At 35.8% G+C, this 21,170-nt stretch overlaps 1 protein-coding gene across 10 annotated transcripts in view; it reads left to right on the plus strand.

Moving 5' to 3' along the window:
* Positions 1-21,170, plus strand: part of MYO6 (myosin VI) — a 144,020-nt gene that overhangs the window by 48,216 nt on the left and 74,634 nt on the right. For all 10 annotated transcript variants that reach the window (XM_025890630.2, XM_025890631.2, XM_073905240.1 and 7 more), the window contains exons 2-4: positions 9,500-9,641; positions 14,240-14,309; positions 18,225-18,298. In XM_025890630.2, the coding sequence (XP_025746415.1) occupies positions 9,525-9,641; positions 14,240-14,309; positions 18,225-18,298 (261 nt within the window). In that variant the 5' untranslated portion in view covers positions 9,500-9,524. The remainder of the gene's footprint in view (positions 1-9,499; positions 9,642-14,239; positions 14,310-18,224; positions 18,299-21,170) is intronic.

Here is a 21,170-nt window from a genome sequence, read left to right on the forward strand (position 1 = left end):
GGTGGCTCAGTTGGTTAAACGACTGCCTTCAGCTCAGGTCATGATCCTGGAATCCCGGGATCGAGTCCCACATCGGGCTTCCTGCTCAGCAGGGAGTCTGCTTCTCCGTCTGACCCTCTTCCCTCTCGTCTGACCCTCTTCCCTCTCGTGCTTTCTATCTCTCATTCTCTCTCTCTCTCAAATAAATGAATAAAATCTTAAAAAAAAAAACTTAACCATGTAATGAACTTACCAATAAAATATTTGCTTTTATTTTTTTTAACCTTTTTTTGTTGGCAAGTTAATTTTAGCTGTACCAGTTAAGTTGAAGTTAGCTTTGGTGTTCTAAGTCTATTTCTAAGAATCACATGGTAATAGACTTAGCTTTAAATATTAATCAATACATTGGGCTTTCTGAGGCTGTATTTGGAAGTCCAGTATAACTGTACATCAGGATCATGGCTATGATCAGTTGGACTTACTACTATTAAAACCAGAAAGAATGTCATAGCTGACTTAGACATTTCTTGTCTTTTTTTTTTTTTTTAAGATTTTATTTATTCATTTGGCAGAGAGAGAGCACACGCAGGGGGAGCAGCAGGCGGAGGGAGAAGCAGGCTCCCCGCTAAGCAAGGAACCTGCCCTGGGATCATGACCTGGGCTGAAGGCAGAAGCTTAACTGACTGAGCCACCTAGGTGCCCCAACATTTCTTGTCTTTTTTGATGTTGTAGACTGAGAAACATTAGAGCTTTTATTTTTTTTTATCAATATCTAAAGCTAAAACAGTGACTGGTGTGTGATAGGGGCTCAGTAAATATTCATTAAAAAAACAAATGAGTGCATATCAGACTTCTTAATTAAATTGAGGTAGTTTTTAGATCTTATTATCTTGAGATGGTTTCTAATTTTATAAAATTATTTTTTTTTAAAGATTTTATTTGAGAGAGCACACAAGTAGGCAGAGGGGCAGAGAGAGAGAGGGAGAAGCAGACTCCCTACTGAGCAGGTAGCTTGATGTGGAGCTCTGTCCCAGGACCCTGGGATCATGAGCTGAGCCGAAGGCAGCCGCTTAACCAGCTGAGCCACCCAGTGCCCCTCTTATTTTATTCTATTATTATTTTAATTTTAATTATTATTTTAATTAATAATTAAAAATTATTAATTTGACTCTGCCACCCCAGTGCCCCTAAAAATATTTTTAATCAGAGAAGTGCAATGAAAAAGAACAATATCATTTGGAGAAATAAACAATAACAGGAAAGTGCAGTGATTTAATGTGGCATCATAAAATAATATTTGTTCTTACATCCTTTTCCCTCAAAGGGTTATTATTATTTTTTTTTTAAATTTATTTGACAGAGAAAGAGAGAGCAGAAGTAGGGGGAGCAGCAGAGGGAGAAGCAGGCTCCCTGCTGTGCCCCTCTTTATTTCTTTGTCATGAGTTTGGACTTTGTGATAGGTATTTTCTCCCCATTGTTAATGAATGGTCATTGCTGATAAAACCAAGATAATAGCAAATTTCAGTACTGATGCTTAATGAATGCATTATCCAGTATTACAGCAATTTACATAATTCCCATACTTTGTACAACTAGCAGAACAAGATTAACTTGGAAATGTTTTCTAGGAAGGCCTTTTCAAAGGTAATTTAGTGACTAGAAAGAACCCTGCTGAAATATTTTGGAGAATTTTGTTCTACAAAGAAGTTCTTATGGAACTGAAATGCTCAGTGAAAGTTTGTTCTAGGTACACACAGAATGCACCAACCATAGTCAGCTGTTACCTGGTGCCCCATTTTTTCACAGTAGAGAAGCTAATAGCCTTCAGGATATACTGATACAGATGAGAGTGCTGCCGGTTTAAAGCTTGTGTGCCAAAGGTGCACGTAAGATTCTTTTGATCAGCAAGGCCAGGGCCTGGCCAGATGAAAGAGTAGACTTTTTAAAAGGCAAATTTGATACATCTATGCCACCCTCTTACCCCCAACTAGAATGTAAGATCCCCGGAGGGCAGGGATTTTTGCTAGTTTTATTTACTGCCTTATTCCAGGTGATTGTTTTCCTATTAGAAAGCTACATGAGGCCAGCGTACCTGGCTGGCTCAGTCAGTGGAGCATGTGACTCTTGATCTCGGGGTTGTGAGTTCAAGCCTCACACTTGGGTGTAGGGATTACTTAAAAATAAAATCTTAAAAAAAAAAAAAGAAAGCTATACAAGGCCAGATTGTGTCTCTTTTTGCTCACCATTATATCTCTAGCACTTAGCAGTATGTAATACATAATAGGAGACTAAGTAATTAATTAATGGAATGAATTATGTAGAAGGCAAACTTATAAGGGTTCTGCATACTCTGTTTAATACTCCTTTTTTCCTTTTTGATATCTTATTCTGGCTCCTTCAGCCCAACTCTAAATTACCTTTAGCTAGTATTCAATTCCTAATACCCTAGACAGTAAAATATAAGGCATTGTTATGACTCATAGCTATAGTATTTGAAGTGTAATCTTTGAAGGTAAAGGAGTAGATGACGGCTCACATTTTGTAGTATGGACCCACCCGTTCTGTTTGTGGCCCAGGGTGGTTTTTTGGGATTATCACTGGAGTTGTTGAGAAGGAAGAATATGGATGTGTATTATTTGTCACTGTAGCCTTTAATATGTCTGGTCCCCAGGGAGCCTTCCAGTGCTATGCTTCTTACTTTTAAACAAAGAATAAATGAAAAGTTAGCATGCCTCTGAAAGGTTACAGATTGCCTTTTATAGATTACTTAGTGCTTCTATAGACTACAGTTGACTCTTGAAAAACATGGGGGTTGGGGGTGCTGACCCCCACCCCAACAGTTGGAAATCTGCATATAACTTTAGACTGCCCCCAAACTTTACTGATAGGGAGAACTGCAAGAGATCAGTTTTTACTGTAATACAAAATGTACTGGAGAGATGAACTGTTCATTGGGAGATGGTTAGTGTCACATGGTAAATAAGTGGATACTTGCAACACTTGAGCTCACTGCAATAGCAACACGAGGTAGTTATGAGATTATTATAGTAGTACAGTATGCACTATGATTAATTTTATATAGTTATGATTCAATACTGTATGTTTGTTTATGGTTCTCTGAACTGTGAATGGTGTCATGTATGGTCTGTGTTTGTGTAAATTTTGATAAATTTTAACTTTTTTAGTAGATTTAAATATATTTATGGTCTCAAATGATAAGAGTAGTATCTACATATATTTTATTAGACTTGTATCTATATTTTATAAATACATGATATATCTTTTTCTTAATTTTTCCAGTATTTCTAGGCTCTGTGGTTTATCTGTTTTTTCAAATTGTTACAAATCTCAAAAAAAATATCCAGTATATTTATTGAAAAAATCCACAAGTGGACCCATGCAGTTTAAACCCATGTTATTCAAGGGTCGACTGTACTTATATAGATTACTATAATGCTTACTTAAAAAATATCAGTTGTCAGTTAAGTTCTAAAAACAAGATAATTTTTATTTTTTTATTTATTTTTTATTTTTTTTAAAGATTTTATTTTATTTATTTGAGAGAGAGAGAGAGAGAGTGAGAGAAAGAGAGCCCAAGAGGGGGTAGGGTCAGAGGGAGAAGCAGACTCCCTGCTGAGCAGGGAGCCCGATGCGGGACTTGATCCCGGGACTCCAGGATCATGACCTGAGCCGAAGGCAGTCGCTTAACCAACTGAGCCACCCAGGCGCCCTAAAAACAAGATAATTTTTAGTTGATGATGGCATATTGTAAAATATTTTTGTTCTTTTCTTGAAAAAGTAAGGACTTTCAAGAATTTCATATTTGCTGACCTAACTCCAATGATATGTATATGTAATCAGGCTTTAATGTGTTTAAGGTTTCCAGTATAATAGCACCGGGAATTGAGATGGCTTTTTAAAATTTCCTTTGCAGTGTCTTTTTAAGTACTCTTCATAAGCAAACATGTTTTTAATGAGTGTGAATGTTGATTGCATGGGTTTTTTCTGAATGGTTTTCTGGGAACAAATAGTAACATGTCTAAAATAATTTTGTCTTCGGGCACCTGGGTTGCTCAGTTGGTTAAGTGACTGCCTTCGGCTCAGGTCATGATCCTGGAGTCCCGGGATTGAGTCCCGCATCGGGCTCCCTGCTCAGCAGGGAGTCTGCTTCTCCCTCTGACCCTCCCCCCTCTCATGTACTCTCTCTCTCTCTCTCTCTCTCATTCTCACTCTCTCAAAATAAATAATAAATCTTTAAAAAAAATAAAATAATTTTGTCTTTTGTGGGATGAATAAGTCGGACTTCATCATTGAAGGATAATTTGTTATAAGTATTTAGGATTCTAAAAACAAGTGAAACCTTATTAAAAAAGAGGTTTATTCTAATATAAACCATGCAGTAGGTAGAAAATAATACTTAATTTAATAGGGAAGGGTATGAAGTGTCCACAGTTTCTCCTGACACAAGTACATCATCAGTATAGTTAGAATACGACAAGTTCAGGTAAGAATCTAGGCCAGCTTCATGGGGTCCAAGGTCAGTGGATGTCTTTGATGACAGTGCTCAAGGGCTGTCTCTTGGGTCATAATGCTCCAATTTGGGCTGGTTGTTTGCCTAAGTACAGGGCTCTAAGTTGGAAATAATTTTCCTGTGGAATTTTATAGACATTGCTTTGTTGACTTCCTCCTTCAGTGTTGCTGATGTCATTTTGATTCATGATCCTTTGGATCTGACCCGTTTTTTTCTTCTGATTTCTCTAGATATGTGTTGCATCTTCTCTTTATTCCTGGTGTTCTGATATTTGACGTAGTGTCTTTGTGTATATGTGTGTGTTTTTCCCAGTTACTGTATTGAGAACTCAATGGGCATTTTGGCTAGACTCTAGAAAATCATGCCTTTCAGTTCAGCTTCTTTGGACATTTTAGTTTTCTCACTTCTGTTTTTTGAGGGGGGCAGGATGTCTGTTGTTCCTGGTATTTTGATGCTTAATCTTACTTGTCTCATTTTCATATCTCCCCCATCTCTTTTTTTCTTGGCTTTCTGAAAAATTACTTCAACTTTATTTTTTATACCTTCTAATGAATATTTCATTTCTACTATTACATCATTAAAGGAAAATTATTTCAACACTTGTTAAAATGACAAGGAAGACCATTCAGGATTATTGCAGTAGGAGTGTATTAGTCTGTTTAGTCTGCCATAACAAAATGCATTGGATTTTGGATTGGATTGGATGACTTAAACAACAGATACTTATTTTCTCACAGTTTTGGGGGTAGGAAGTCTGAGATCAGGGTACCAGCATGGTTGAGTTCTAACGAGGACTCTTTTTGGCTTTCAGATGGCCACCATCTTGCTGTGTAATTACATGGCCATTGGGGGGGATAGAGGGATCTGAGATCTCTTTTCCTCTTTTCATAAGAACACTAGTCCTATTGTATCAGGATCTCATGCTTATAATGTCATTAACCTAATTACCTCCTAAAAGCCGGATCTCCAAATATAGTCATATTAGGAGTTAGTGTTCACATATTAAAAAATACAAATTCTTTGGGGGGAACAACAAAATTAAGTCCATTGCAATCTATAGCAAATGGTATTACAATAGAGGAGAGAGATGGGGCTCAATTTTGAATACAGCAAAGACAGCTGGGGATTATAGCCAATAAGCAGAGTAAGGGGGTCAGTGGACACAAAATGACTAAGAGAAAACAGCAAGGATGGGAGATTCTTGAGGGCAGTTCAAGGATTTATACATCAAAGTTAGGGGATGAAAAACTTGATCAGATATCAAGGGAGAGGGAATTTCTCCAAATTGGCTTATCAGGAGTCTTGCTAAAACTGGCCTATGCAGACCCAACAAAGATAGGACAGACAGGGACAGACAGGGAAGGCCTGGTGGCACAGCCTCGACAAGAAGCAGGCTCAGAGGAGCCTAATTGAAGTTTGGTCAAGGAGAGAGCGTTTTTTCAGCTTGTGGTAATTTTTTTTTTTAAAGATTTTATTTATTAGAGAGAGAGAGTGAGAGAGATCATGAGCAGGGAGGAAAGGGTAGAGGAAGAAGCAGACTCCCCACTGAGCCGGGAGCCTGATGTGGGACTTGATCCCAGGCCCCTGGGATCATGACCTGAGCTGAAGGCAGACGCTTAAAGAACTGAGCCACCCAGGCGCCCAGCTTATAGTAATTTTTATATATATACTCTTAAATGTTCTGGCATTTCTCGTTCCAGAGAATGTCTTTTCCAGAAAATAACCTTGAAGCTTCTCTTGGGGTAGTGATGGGAGTGGGGATGTATTTGCCTAGCAATGTGGAGTATGTGCATGTTGGTGGTATTAGGAAATCTCTTTCTTTCTTTCTTTTTTTTTTTTTTTTAAAGATTTTATTTATTTATTTGACAGACAGAAACACAGCGAGAGAGGGAACACAAGCAGGGGGAGTGGGAGAGGGAGAAGCAGGCTCCCCGCTGAGCAGTGAGCCTGATGCGGGGCTTGTTCCCAGGACCCTGGGATCATGACCTGAACTCAAGGCAGACACTTAACGACTAAGCCACCCAGACGCCCCAGGAAATCTCTTTCTTAAACAACTTTCACCTAGTCTTTCTTATGTTAGACCCTCTCTTTTCACTCTTGGTTCTAGAAGTGTCTTTGCAGTATAGTTACTATGTCTTTTGAGAGTCAGTGGTAAAATTTGAGTTGTCTTCCATCTTTCCCTATTCCTCACTTGAGGTTCAGCTCTCTCAGGTTTGCTGAGTCAGTTGCCTCTCAACCATCTGCTTTCCAACTTCCAAAGTACTGTTGCTATTGTCTCCTCGTTGTTTTTTCCCATCCTTGTGGACTGATTTCTTTTTAAAGAATCACTTTACTGTAGATTTAGGGATTTGATGAAGGGGCAACATTAGTTGTGTGTCTTTAAATCTGTTGTCTTAACTGGGAAGTTGTAGCAAATGGTTCAGAATGGGAAAGCAATTTGAACAGTTCAACGGAATTTGCCATTTTTTTAGACTTTGAGGATTTTGTTTTGCTGTGATTTTTTTCAGATACTTAATTATTCCTAATGATATTTCATGACTATTCTGTAATTTCCTTCTGTACTTAGAAGAATAACAAGACCATTTTTGTAAAATTTCCTTCAAACAGCAGATATTGGGAAAAATAAGTGGGAACAGCATGACTAGTATCTGTTGGGTACCATTAGAATGATGATCTCAATTTTATGTCACTAAATCCTCATAGCAATTCTGTAAGGTAAGTGATATCACTTATGGGTAAGGATAAAGATAATGATCAGCGAGATTAAGTAACTTGCTTAAGAGCTAGTCAAATAGTGGTGGAGCTTAGTTTCAAGCTTAGGTTTTTAAGACCTTTCAACTCTTTTTAGTTCACCATCTCCTTTTACTCTTCGAAACTGTGTGCACAATTCATTCATTCACTCAGTGACTATTAAGTTGCCTGCTCTGTGTTGGGCCTTGGAAACACAGAGAGGCCTAGTTCATGCCCTGATGGAATAGGGATGACATGATCAGATTTACCTTTCAGTAGGATTTCTGGTGATCCATGCAGATTGGCAAGAGTAGCAGCAATAGGCAGCTTAAGTTAATTACAGAAGTCCTGGTAAAAGGCCATGTTGGTTTTAACTAGGATGACAGAGGCAATATATAGAAATGGGTGAAAATGAGATGCCTATTAGAGGTAGAGTTGACAGGTTTAGGGGAGTGATAGGAATTTGCAGGGAGCTGGAAGAATTGAGGGTGACCCCATGTTTGATTTGAATTGAATGTTGGTGCATTTACTGATATAAGGAAGAACAGGCTGCGGTGGTGGAACAGAGTAACAATGTAATCATAACAATGTTACATCTTTTAGATATACCCGTGGGAAGATGTAGGCACATGAACATCTGGGAACTCAACTGAGTGGTGTTCTGGGCTAGAGCAATAAATTTGGGCATCACTCACCTAAAGATGGGACTTAAAGCCATGGGACTACATAGAATTATTTAGGTAAAGTGTGTAGATGTAGGTGTGGTTAAGTCTGAAGCAGTGTTACTGATTCACTTTTATGGAGAATCTTCATTTAATTTCTTAACTTGGAATTACATGTAAACCTAATAGCATTTGCTCCTTGGGGAAAGCAAATCCCACTGTGTAGTCATGGCATAAAAGACATTAACCAAGAAGCACATTGCAAACATGCCAATAGTTAGCCCCTTTTTGACTGAACTACATACTACACATCCTTGGCTTTCAGGAGAGAATAGACCTGAGAGCATCCACATGGGAAATCCCAGATTTACAAATGCCACAAAAGAGGAGAGTATGGTATGTGCATCAGCTCTTCTTTAAATATAGATAAGTAATGAAAAGTAAGTTCCCACTGAGATGCTGAAACTAGAACATCCAGGATCACTCACTAGCCAATTCACTATTACACATTAGTCTCATAGAATCCGAGCTCGTTAAAATTAAATATTTTACATGTCATGAACCCTTTGGGACGAATTATAAATGTTAGATATGACAGTGCTAAGCATGAAAGAAGCTTTATAAGAACACTTGAAAAATTAGAATTCACAATCTCAGTGTCCATCCGTAGGACAGTAGGTAAACAATTGTGGTATAATTGGTCAGTGGGCTAGTATGTGCGACAACATGGTTGAATATCAACAACATTTTGTTGAGTGAAAGAAGCCACACATAAAAGCTATAAGATTTCATTTATATGAAGTTCAAGAAAAGGCAAAAATTAGTCTATGATGAGACAAATCAGAACATTGGGTCTCTATGGAGGTTAGGGATGACCATAGGGGAACTTCCAGGGGATGATGGAAATGCTCTACATATTGATTGCAGTGTTTGTTAAATGGGTATATGTATTTGTCGAAACTCACCAACTTGTATACATAGGGTTTGTACATTTCACTGTGTATAAGTTTTACTTCAGTAAAAAAAATAAAAAAAGCCAGTATGCTGAGTGGTTCTGTGAGGATACATATAGGGAGCCACATGGGTAAAGCATCCCTTTAGTCTCAAATTGTCAGGGTAAGTTTCTCAGGGGAGGTAGTCTTTCACATGTCTCATTTTTATCCCTTCAGGTTTAAGGTGACTTTTGTTAAACTCTTAGTTAACTCGACACAATAACATCTATTCCTGGGACAACTGTTTAATTTATTGTGTGATTCAGAATAGTTTAGGTAATAAAAGGAAGTGTTTTTATCAACTACGCTGGGGCAATAAGTAAAAACTGTGACCATTTCTCCCGATTTCTGTACTGCTCAAAAGTGTAGTACTCCAGTGCAATCACAGTTGAAGGAAGGCAGTAGGAGAGCAGGTGTTACCCGAGGGGTATAGTCTCTGCTTGGTCCTTACCTAAAGGTGGATAAAAGGGATCAGAGTTACCTGTGGCAGGGCCGGCATGTGTTTCTATGAATTACAACGTACATTAGCTTTCTAAAAAGATATGTTATTTATTTTTTATTTCCCCAGAGTTATTCATGTTGTTTTATTTGTTCCTTTCAAACAGGAGATAGTGGACACTCCTTTCAAAAATGGAGGATGGAAAGCCCGTTTGGGCGCCACACCCCACAGATGGATTTCAGATGGGCAATATTGTAGATATTGGCCCTGACAGCTTAACAATTGAACCCTTGAACCAAAAAGGCAAGGTGAGTTTCTCAGCTGAGATTTCAAAATTTGATTTTTTTCTATAGATGTCTCCCTTCTTAATGAAATAGATATTCCTAGCACAGTATAAGGGGAAGCAATTTTCTGGTAAGTGAATCTTAGTTTTCTAGTGAGTTATTTAATTATTGTTTAAGTATATATCCTAGGGAAAAAGTGGTATCCTATCATAAAATCGGACAGAAATCTAGCGAGCCTTTTATTATCTCATTCTTAAGAAATAGCTGTATGATAAAATATGAACAATAACATTTTTATTCCTTATACTATATTGCTAAAGCTAATATATCTGTGATGTAGTCAACATGTTATAAAACAAAAATATGAAAAGTGAATGGGATTATTTTATCAAATTTTGCTCTTTGCTTTAGCTTCTAGATAATTTTTTAAGCCTTTTATTTACTTAAATTTATTAGCATGGGATTGGAGTAAATATTTAAATAAAGATAGTCTTTTTTTTAAGATACTTAAGTCTAACAAACCCATCTATTATTACTAATATTTTTATTATAATGATAGTTTTTAAAACATAGAAGCATACTTTAATTTTGTATACATGGCATCTATTTCTTTTTAAGCTTAGGGTAGACAGTATTACAAAATGGGAGTTTGGGGAAAATGTGATCAGGAGTCTCTTTGAGTCTTCCTGGGGACTATAAGGTCTGTTTTTGTGGGAGAACTTCACAATTTTCAGTTTAATAAATACTCCTATTAAACAGATCTTCTGACTAAATTAAATGTGTTGATGTCATTTCTGTTTACTTTAGACTCCGAGACTGTTCGTGAATAATTTATATTCTACTGATACATGGTTAACTAATGCCATATGACTGGCATCCTTCTGGGAACCTTAGAAAAACAAGGTGGATCTCTCATGAGGTCTTTTCACAGAAAAAAACTATTCTGTTACTGTAAACAACCCAGGAACCTAAATGCATAGCTTACAATGTGCTGTGTTAGAGGAGGCCAATTAAAGATACTCTCAGGAAAGAAAACACAAAGTGTTTTTAGTTTTTCCTCTTATTTATTAACAATTACTTCTTTGTACTTACAATGCTGTACATGTTCAAAGAATGACAGAGTTAAGAAATAAGCTCGATTATTTTCATATATTTGAATCTGTAGGGGAGGGAAAATTTTCCTCTACTCTTTCAGGTCTCTGGCTGGACCTAAGAATAAAACTGATGTAAGACAGATTCACAGTAGAAAAGCATACCATTTTTGTGTGTATATTGGAACCTTCACAAGAGAATGAAGATCCAAAGAAATGACCAAAGCAGAAAGCTTTTATACCTTTTTGACAAAGAAACAATAAATTTGTGAAGAATTGATAAGACAAAGGGGTTGGGTTAGGGGCAGTACATTGTGGTAAAGTAATTAGGAACATAAGAGTTAGTGTGACAGAGTTTGTATAGATTTCTCTTGGTCTTGATTCCCCTTCTCTGGTGGTAAGAATGTCTTCTTTCTTCCTGGTACAGGGAGGGCACTTTTCACATAGGAATTTTCTCTCCTGATTTCAGGGATAAAAAGGAGGGTGAGAATGGCTTTCTTGCACCTGCTGTTTCTCAAGAACATTTAATTCAAAATTATTAGTATGTCAAAGTAGCATATTTAGGGTTATAGAAATTTGGTGAGCCTTTCAGTATCCTTCAAAGTCTTTTTTCATTTTTATGTAACATATTTTATAAGCACAGTAAATCAGAAGGCTGCAATGAAAAGTATTGTTTCCCAGGTATATTCTAGAATATTCTGTTGTATATATTTTGTAATATCCACAGGTGACAAAATAATTCAATTCAGGCATAGAGGAAACTTGCTTTTTCATATTTTAAATATTTTGTGTGCTTTCAACTTTTGCCTTATTAGTATTGGTCAGTACATACATAGAAGCAATAAAAACACTTCAAATTTAAATTGTGGAGTTTTGAAAACTTTATGGATTTGTAGGTAATTCTATAAACTAAGAAGCTTTTTTCCATAAAAATTTTTTGGAAGTCAACAAATTCTCAGGGATTGCTTCTAATTTTTTCTCCTACTCTCTGATGAGGGTCTTAATAAACTATAACATGTTATAATAACCATATAGTTGAAAAGATCCATATGAATAGCAGTCTTTTGCTTAGGTAATTCATGGTAGAGAGATTATCATCTTTTAAATAGTAAGGAATTAAGTGCATAAAGTGATGGACAAGTCAAGTAGATCTGTTTGCTGATATAATAGAAGCATGGAAGAGAGGGAATTATTAGCTCTGGTAGGGTATTATCATCTTTGATGATAGTAATGGCTTTAAAAATTTTTTGACTGTGACCAACAGTAAGAAATGGATTTTACATTGCATTTCATAGGTGTTTTGTGCATGTGTATATATTTATAAGAAATAGATTATATATGTCAACAAGTATGTGTATTATGCGTGTGTATGCATATTCATAAGTGAAACATCCTTATCACATGTGATATATGCTGATATTTTCTAATATCTTTTATGCTGTTGAAAATGCTGTCTTGAACCTCTAAATTGATTTCATGTTCTATATGCAGCAGACTGGAAATCAGGCTAAAGCTCTAACTCTATGGTATATTAAGGGTCCACATTTTCTTTTCCTCTCTATTTGCTAGGATTATCTTTTATCAGTCAACAGTCTCCTCCTCATACTCTTGCCATATGATTATTCTTGTGGGTCTGTTTCTCCTTTTCTGCCATCTTTCCTCTCCAGTATTTTTCACGCCCTCACCATAAACCAGGTGGTTTTGGGTGCTTTGTGTCCTTGCTCACAGTGCTCCTTTTGTCTCTCTCCATAGCTTTTTGCTTAGCAAATATTATTTATCTCTGAAGACTGAGGTCACCTCCTTTATGAAGTTTTTCCACAGATACCCAATCTCTTCCTCCTCCTCTCATGCAGTAGAATTTACTGTTGATTATTTCTTCTTTGGAGGAATGCTAAAAATTCTTAGCTGCCTGTAATATTTTATCAGAGATATTTGTTTACATTTCTCTCCCCCTCCCTACCAGACTGTAATCTCAAATGCAGAGACTCTTATTTGTCCGTTTTGTCATTGGAGCTTGATGTGCTGTGTTTGATGTGTGGTAGATGTTTACTGCTGGTGATCAATGTGTGCTTTGTTATGTGATCTTCCCCTGATAGGAGAAAAATGCATCCTCCTTCTTTAAAAGAAAACAATTGCTTTAATGAGACAAATTTTCTTTCTCACTGAGTAGGCAGTAAAAGGGAGAAGAAGATGAGGGCTGGTGATAATTGGGGGATGAAGGAGGGAGAGAAACTATCTTTTAGGATTCATTACTGGCCTTTTACCCCTGCTCTTAACCTTCCCATTTGAGGAATTTGTTGTCCTCCACTGCTGCCCCACTTTCTGAAGCCTCTTATCTTTGATGTGGCTCCTAACAAGATAGAATCAAAAGCTGGGGTCTGGGGAGTCCTTACCCCCTTTGCCACAGCTGTGAAAAAAGGCTAATGTCTGTGACATAAGCAGTTATTTTTGAATGCATTTTCCTATAGAATCATTGTTACAAATTGTAGATTGCTTTATATTGCCATTAATATACTTAATGTACGTTATGGATCAGTTCTGATTTTATGATCTATCTTGTAAACCATTGCACATTTATAACGTGTGTGCTGGGTTCCAAATAAATAACTTCCAGAGTTCTTAGGCATAACCGGTTTCTAATTTGGGTGTGACTTTGAATTAAGGTAGTATCAGCGGCCCGGATTTTACTCTCTAAACTATAGCAGTAGTCTTGTCTTATACTCTGGCATATATGTACAAATGTAGACCTATAAATATTACTTTAAAATAATTGAACATTTTTCCTTAGAGTTTTATTAGATGTGGATGGAAACTTCAACCACAAGAGTAATTGTAATTGAGAAGTATAAATTTATAGATGACTGTTAGAATGACATGAATAAAATTTAACACTCTTTACATGTAATTTGAGATCATTTATTCTCTCTTGCAAGATACTATCTTAATTCTAGAGTTTCTACCATAGCATTTAAGTGGTATAATAAATACAGACTTACCCATGGATATCTGTAATTTTACAGACCAAATAGTTTTGGATACTGTTTATATTTCTGATACATTTCTATACAGGAATTTGGGTCTAATATGTTTTACTCAAACAGTAGCATTAATTAAATAATAGTCTGTTCTGTTGGTATATCTAATTGAATGTTACTTTTTTTAAACAATAAAATTGCTTTATATACAAACATTAAAAATTTTTTAAGAAGTTGTTAAAGTACATACCATGTAAATTTAATATTAACATACTTCTTGTTTTGCTCCATCCTAGCTGGGCGTTAGAGCACAGGATGGATGTTTTTTATTGATTTCCATTATTGATTTCATGTTCATGGTAAAGTGGATAATATTTGAGTAAAGTTATTATCCTCTTTTTGGGTTAGTGACTTTATAAATAGAAGGATCTTGTATTACAGTTTAATGAAGAGCATACTGTTGCCATTATTACAAGGTATGTGACCAATTAAGCTCCTTTATTTTTCTTACTATTTATAAGCTTCTAGTTTAATGAGCTCTTGTTTTGTTTGTTAGACATTTTTGGCTCTCATAAACCAAGTGTTCCCTGCAGAAGAAGACAGCAAAAAAGTTGTGGAAGATAATTGTAAGTATCAAGTTAAAAAATAGTTCTAAGCACAGAAAAGGAAGCTATCCTTCCAAAGAGTAAATTAGTGGTTATATTACTAGGTATACTATACTGGTTCAGAAGAAATGGAGCCTTTTGATACGAAGGTTCATGTGAATGGAGGAGCTCAGAAGTCCTGAATTCATTATTGTCTTACATTTGCACTTTGGTGAAAGAGTCTTGAATGTCCTTTCAGTAGTGTTATTTCAGTTGTGTAAATGTGGGAAACGGTAATAATTTACTATGAAGCCTGAACCAAAAATCTCTTAACAGTTTTGAAAGTTATTTTGAAGCTCATCTAGAATCAGATAGTTTTTATAGTAGTATATGTGGTTCAGTAATTTGGAAGTTGAATCAAGAAGACCCATTTAATGTCACTGTTTAAGGGAAACCCAACATTAAAAAGAAGTATAAGTACTAATTGAAAAATTGATTTTAGAACATTGTGTTTTATCTGAGCATATTTGGTGACCAGACCATGTTTATTCTTACATTTTCAAGGTTAAGCAGTTTCATTTTTTATTTGGCAATATTTTTTTTAAAGATTTATTTATTTTAGAGAGCATGCAAGCTGGGGGAGGGAGAGAGGGAAAGAGAGAGGGAGAGAAACAGACTCCCTGTGGGAGTCACGGGGCTCCAAGTGGGGTTCTGTCTCATGACCCTGAAATCATGACCTGAGCTGAAATCAAGAGTTGGACACTTAACCAACTGAACCACCCATGCACCCATATTTGGCAGTGTTTTAAGAATCATGTCCTGTTGCTTGGGTATCATTAATGGTGTCTGACATTAAAAACTCTCCATTTAAAGAAAAAAAGGAGACTCCTGGCTGGTTTAGTTGGTAGAGCATGCATTTCTTGATCTTGGGGTTGTGCGTTTGAGCCCCACATTGGGTGTAGAGAGTACTTAAAATCTTAAAAAAACGTGTGCACCTGGGTGGCTCAGTTGTTAAGCGTCTGCCTTCGGCTTAGGTCATGATCCCAGGGTCCTGGGATCGAGCCCTGTATCGGGCTCCCTGCTCAATGGGAAGCCTGCTTCTCCCTCTCCCACTCCACCTGCTTTTGTTTCGTCTCTCGCTGTGTCTCTCTCTGTCAAATAAATAAAATCTTAAAAAAAAAAATCTTTTGAAAAAAGAAAATAAGAGAAAGGAATGTATTTTGTCCTTGTTGATTTTTCTCTGGAGTTCACATTTGAGTAAGCCTGTAAGGTCCCCATATGTGGATGGAACGACGTGGAATAGAGTAAGGGAGAGCCCAGGGACTCAGGGAGAGCCTGAGTTCAGATTCTGACTGTGCCGTTAGGAAGCTGTGTGCTTCTGGTCGATTTATCTCTCTTCTTTGAGCTTCTCATGTTAAATTGGGAGTAATAATGTGTATGTTGCATGTTTAGAGATGACATATTTAAAATGCTTGATGCAGTGCCTGACCTCTAACAGTCTCTCAAATGGTAGCTGTTATTATTAGGTGTAGGAGATTGAGGGAAAAAAATGTAGAGTTCCTTTCCAAAATTGCTGGAGAATTTGTCTCATAATATTTTTCTGAATAGTAATCAGAACCAAAAAAAAAAAAAAAGGAAAGAAATAAAAGAATGAGATTCTACAGTATTTAAAATCAGAGAAATGATTCTTTTCTGTTAAAACTTGCTGGAACATTCAGAACATTCAGAATAATTAATCCTTTTCATATATTAAAATAATGTTTTTTTGTTTGCACATCTGCATGTAGCTAAACATAATAAATGGTTTTGAATTTTTTTAATCCATTTCTTAAATTAATATTTTAAAACATGGTTATATGATATTCTCTCTGCTTCCTTTAAGTTAGAATTCCTAATCCCACAATATGTTCCCCTGAAAAAGCTAATAATATAAAGCCATACTAACATGTGAACGACGACTTGCTCTCATTTCTTTACTTCCTTCCACACACACCCCCAGCCTTATCAGGAATATCTTTTAATGAAACTAAATGAATCCCTAATTTGTGAAATATCTGCCAATGGACACAAGGGTCTTCCTCTTAAATAGTACTACTCAAGGTATTTCATTTTATTAAGACGTTGAAAGGTAAATGGTATTTCAGAATGGTAGTTCAGAGGAAGGTGAGAGAAGGGGGAGTGGTTTAGCATTGTGCTTTGGATAAGAAAAGGTGACATGTAGATCAGGCTCCTGGGGAATGAAGGTGGAAGAAGTGCAGGAATATAGAAAGGTTGGTGACCAGAAGTCAAACTAGATATACCTCTGCTGCCTACCTTCTCCAGATCTTTCTCAATTCAAGGGAAAGATGCCATTCAACTGTTAGGAGACTTCACTCACTAACTTCTTGTTGTATTCTGTTATGAGTGACATTAGAAAACAGTGAGATGGGCACCTGGATGACTCAGTCGGTTAAGCATCTGACTCTTGAATTTCAGCTCAGGCCATGATCTTGGGGTTATGAGATCGAACCCCACGTGGGGCTCCACACTGGGCGTTGAGACTGCTTGGGATTCTCTCTTCCTCTCCCTCTGCCCCTCCTGTCCCTTCTGTTTCTCTCTCCAAAAAAAAGGAAAGAAAAAACAGTGCCACATATGTGCTTGGAAAGTGAACTGGCTACATTATATGACTATAGAGGCCTAGGCAGTCTTTTTTGAGATAGATATTGCAAGAGATTCTTGTTTGACAGGATTGGTCTGTGGTAAGCACCCTAAAGAAAGTACAAAGAAGAAAGTAGTTCTAGTGGTGGTGGTGGTAGTGAAAATGGGGAATTATCCTTTGTGAGATAATTTTTGAACTGACCTTAAAGTGTAGGTAGACTTTTGACATGTAGAGATACAGAGGTAGACTCCAATGCATGAATATATTTGGGTTTGATAAGTAGTTTAGTCTGCCTTGCAAGTTAGACCATAGTAAAGGGAGTTACAGAAAATTACATGAAAAAGTCAGTTGAATGCAAGTTTAATAAGGGCCTTGAATATCAGACTTGAATATGGATTTTGGTAGTTGATGGAAACCCAGTGATGTTTTTTGAAGAGCAGAGAGATTTAATTAGTGTTCTAGTTAGATTTACGTGTTGAGTAGTCTGGATGGATTAGAGAAGAGTGCCAATAATAGAAACAAAGTGTTGGGGAAAAAGAGTGGTTTTGTCTACTGTAGCATGTGGTAGAAATGGAGAAATGAAACCCAAGGGAGTGGAGGGCTGGGAGAGTAAATATTAGGCTGGGAGAAAGAATAAGTCAGAGTATATTATATTATGATAATATTATGTATAATACAATGCACATTAACAATTATATATATGTGTGTGTATATATGTATGTATATAATACATACTCTGATGTATTAGTAGAGCAGATTTCAGAAAAACAAGATTTCTACCCTGATTGTGTTGTTAACTAGCTGCATGTCCTGGGTTAACACATAATTTTCCCGGGACTCTTATATCATTTGTAAGGCATTGACTGAATGATCTGATTGTCCCTTCTCATTCTAAATTTTTATCTTTTGTGTTTTTCTGTAAAATTCTGAGCATCTGACTTATTTAGTATAATCATTTTGTTGTATTCAAAGTATTAAAATCAACACTCTATGAAGTAGTACTTTCCACTTGAATTGTACTCAACTTCTTAGTCAGCTTTCATCAACTTTCATTAATGTATACTCACCTGGTACTCAATAGATGTACTCACCTGTTTGGAAATTTGTTGTTTAAAAATATCACTGTAACACATATGTAAACTGGTTATATTTTAAATTGGCCTCTGGGGTTTTACATGTCCCAGCATTTTAAAAAGATGGAATTAAATCTAACCTAGCAGGTGGATTTTAGCTTGGATCAGAGTGATTCAGATTAAGATAGTATTGTTTTATCTTGCTTTTCTTCAAATATTTAGTGGTTTACAAATTTTATGTTTCAGGTTCACTAATGTATTTAAATGAAGCCACTCTTCTTCATAATATCAAAGTTCGATATAGTAAAGACAGAATTTATGTAAGTATTTTACATATGATTTAGGTTTTTGTGGGGATAATTGTTTTACATGCTGCTGTTTGATTTTGTCAAGCTTAAAATTTTCTAACAGGAAATCTTATTTGTTCTGTTGAATAGTGTAACCTCCATAAGGATAAGGATTTTTTCTAGTTTACTGCTCTAATTCCAGGGTTTAGAACATGCATGGTACATAGTAGGCACTTAATGAATATTTGTGGAATGAAATAATGAATTCAGAGCATCATCTGATATCTTTCAGACTTAAAAATATCCAATTTGTTTCAAAAAAAAACACTAATTGGGAATTTGATTTCTTATTTTTGGCATATGTTTATAGATACCATTTAGTTAATTCACTTTCCACATTATTCTGCAAAAAGTTAAGATAACTTACAAAGATAAAGAGAATATATATTGAAATAAATTCTTTGATGACAAAGAAATGTAAATTAAAATAGAAAGCAGTACCTGAGGATATCTCAAGAACACTAAAACACATCATAGAGCCTAAATAGTTGTAATATTTCATTAAACCCTAGATAACTTACCTTAAAAAAACAGAATATTAAAAAATGAAAGAAAATGCTTTTGATGTTAGTTAGGGTTTATACCACATTGTTCAGATGGATACTTAACTAGTATGTTTTAATTATAATTATTCATTGGGCATGCATTAGGTTTTATTCTAATATGACTTTGTAGATTTCTTTGTTGGCTGGAGATAAATTACCCCACTGTAGTTCTCCTGTTATAAAGATGGGGCTCCATTATTTTTGCAAGAAGAAAACACATGGCTTCTGTGACTCTTCTCAGCTCAAATGGCAGTCTTAATCTTTTATATCACTATCAATTTGCCTAATTATACTTACTTAATTCTGACTAAATTACCTTTAGTCTTTGCCATCTGTCCTAATAGTGACAGCTGGGAAATAGAACTAGTCTTGTCTTTTTCAGGAGAGTTTACTTGCCATCTTTCAATTGTATACAATATTAGCCTTCACTTTCTTCTTTGATTTTTTCAAAAATTGAGTAAATAGAGAATATAGGTTGATATATGGCTATTTTTTGATTAGAAATACATTTAGAAGCAAAATTCACTCAGTCAGCAGACTAATACTGAGAATCTGCTGTATGCTAAGTGCTGTTTTAGTTACCAAAACAATGCAAATTTTTTAAATTTGTTAAAACAATTGAACTTGTAATAAGTCATTAAAAGTTGGTTTGGCTCTAACCAGGAAATATCATCTTTCAAGTAAAAATGGTCAGTATTTTTTCTGTACATGTCTTATATTACTTGGTGGTAGAGCAATCATATTTATTTTAGCAAATTTTAATTGTTTCAATATTTTTTCTAGAAATTTGGAAAATTTTTATTACTTTTACAAGGAATGATTATACTTTTTAAGAATTGAGATACTTTATTTTTATTTGGGATATTTATACAAAAGCTTGACACTCATGGGATTTTTATTGGTCTTTTAGTTTCCTATGTTGCTATGGTATTGCACATTGCTGACTGTGACCATTAATAACTGAAGATTTATACGCATGTTTATTATACTTTTAAGAAAATTAGTTGTCTTTTTTTTCACATTTAGTTGACCTACAAGTCTTTTCTAAATTGCATGATTGACAAAAAAAAAATTATCCATTTGTGAAATTTAAGTTATTGTTTTTCATGTATAATGTCTACATCACTCTGGAGTATTTTAGGGTTATTCTTAGCTTTTTTGATCTTTCTTTTCCTAAAATATGTATGCAGTTGGGCACATGACCTCTGTTAGGTAATGGCTGTTTGGCATCATCAGCTTCTGTTTGGAAAACCAGTATTTTCAAAGTTATCTGAGGCCATGATTGGTATGTTTTTCCTAGCCAATTATATCTTTTCGTTATAAAACTATTAAAAATCAGCAATACATAACTATAGTTATTATTACTCTAACATATGGAAGAAATGGAAGTAGTTTGGAATAAGAGTTTAAATTTGATTTTTTTCTATTTCTCACCAACCGGAATTATCATAATTCTTCCTTAGACTTGAGTAGAACAATAGCTAACTCACATTTAACATTTTCATTGGCTACTAAAATGTCTGTTACTTTCCTTTGTTTCCCACAGAAAGATTATTACCTGGAATTTAAAATTTTTTTACTCCACTGCAGTAAACATCTTTGAGAGCATTCATTGAATTTTAGATTAGTAGTCTGAGAGTTCAGTGTTTCCGCATCATTTCCCTTCTACAACTAGAAGCAGAAAAGAGAAAAATATGGTCCTGCCTGCCCTAGTTTGGCCAGTAAACCACAGCTAATTGCTAAACCACAACTCTTTTTCTACCCACAAGGAATTTTATAAATCCTATTGGTGCATTTTTCTGGTCTTTTAGAGCCACAGTTAAATTCCAAATTTAAAAGCAAACTTAAGTTGGTCATTAAACATTTAGCCTGTCAGTATTCTAGGCAATGGTTAACATATGTTGTTTTGCAAAAATCTGGGACCAAGTGCTCACTGGAGCACTAAATTAATTCTTGGCTTTCAGTGATGGAGATTGGCCTAGAGGATCCTATGAGCTCTTTTCAGTAGCAGGGTAAATAAAGTGGTCAAGGTAAGGAATATAAATGACCAAGACTTGAGGTTTAGGAATAGATATAGGAGGGTAGATTTCTTTTTTTTTGTTTGTTTTAAGATTTTATTTATTTATTTGACAGAGAGAGACAAAGCAAGAGAGGGAACACAGCAGGGGGAGTGGGAGAGGGAGAAGCAGGCTTCCTGCTGAGCAGGGAACCCGACACCAGGCTCGATCCTAGGACCCTAGGATCATGACCTGAGCCAAAGGCAGATGCTTAATGACTGAGCCACCCAGGCGATCCAGGAG

This window comes from Callorhinus ursinus, unplaced genomic scaffold (assembly GCF_003265705.2).
Source record: "Callorhinus ursinus isolate GAN/ISIS: 27379988/994484 unplaced genomic scaffold, GSC_fseal_2.0 scaffold22, whole genome shotgun sequence".
Classification (NCBI taxonomy): domain Eukaryota; kingdom Metazoa; phylum Chordata; class Mammalia; order Carnivora; family Otariidae; genus Callorhinus; species Callorhinus ursinus.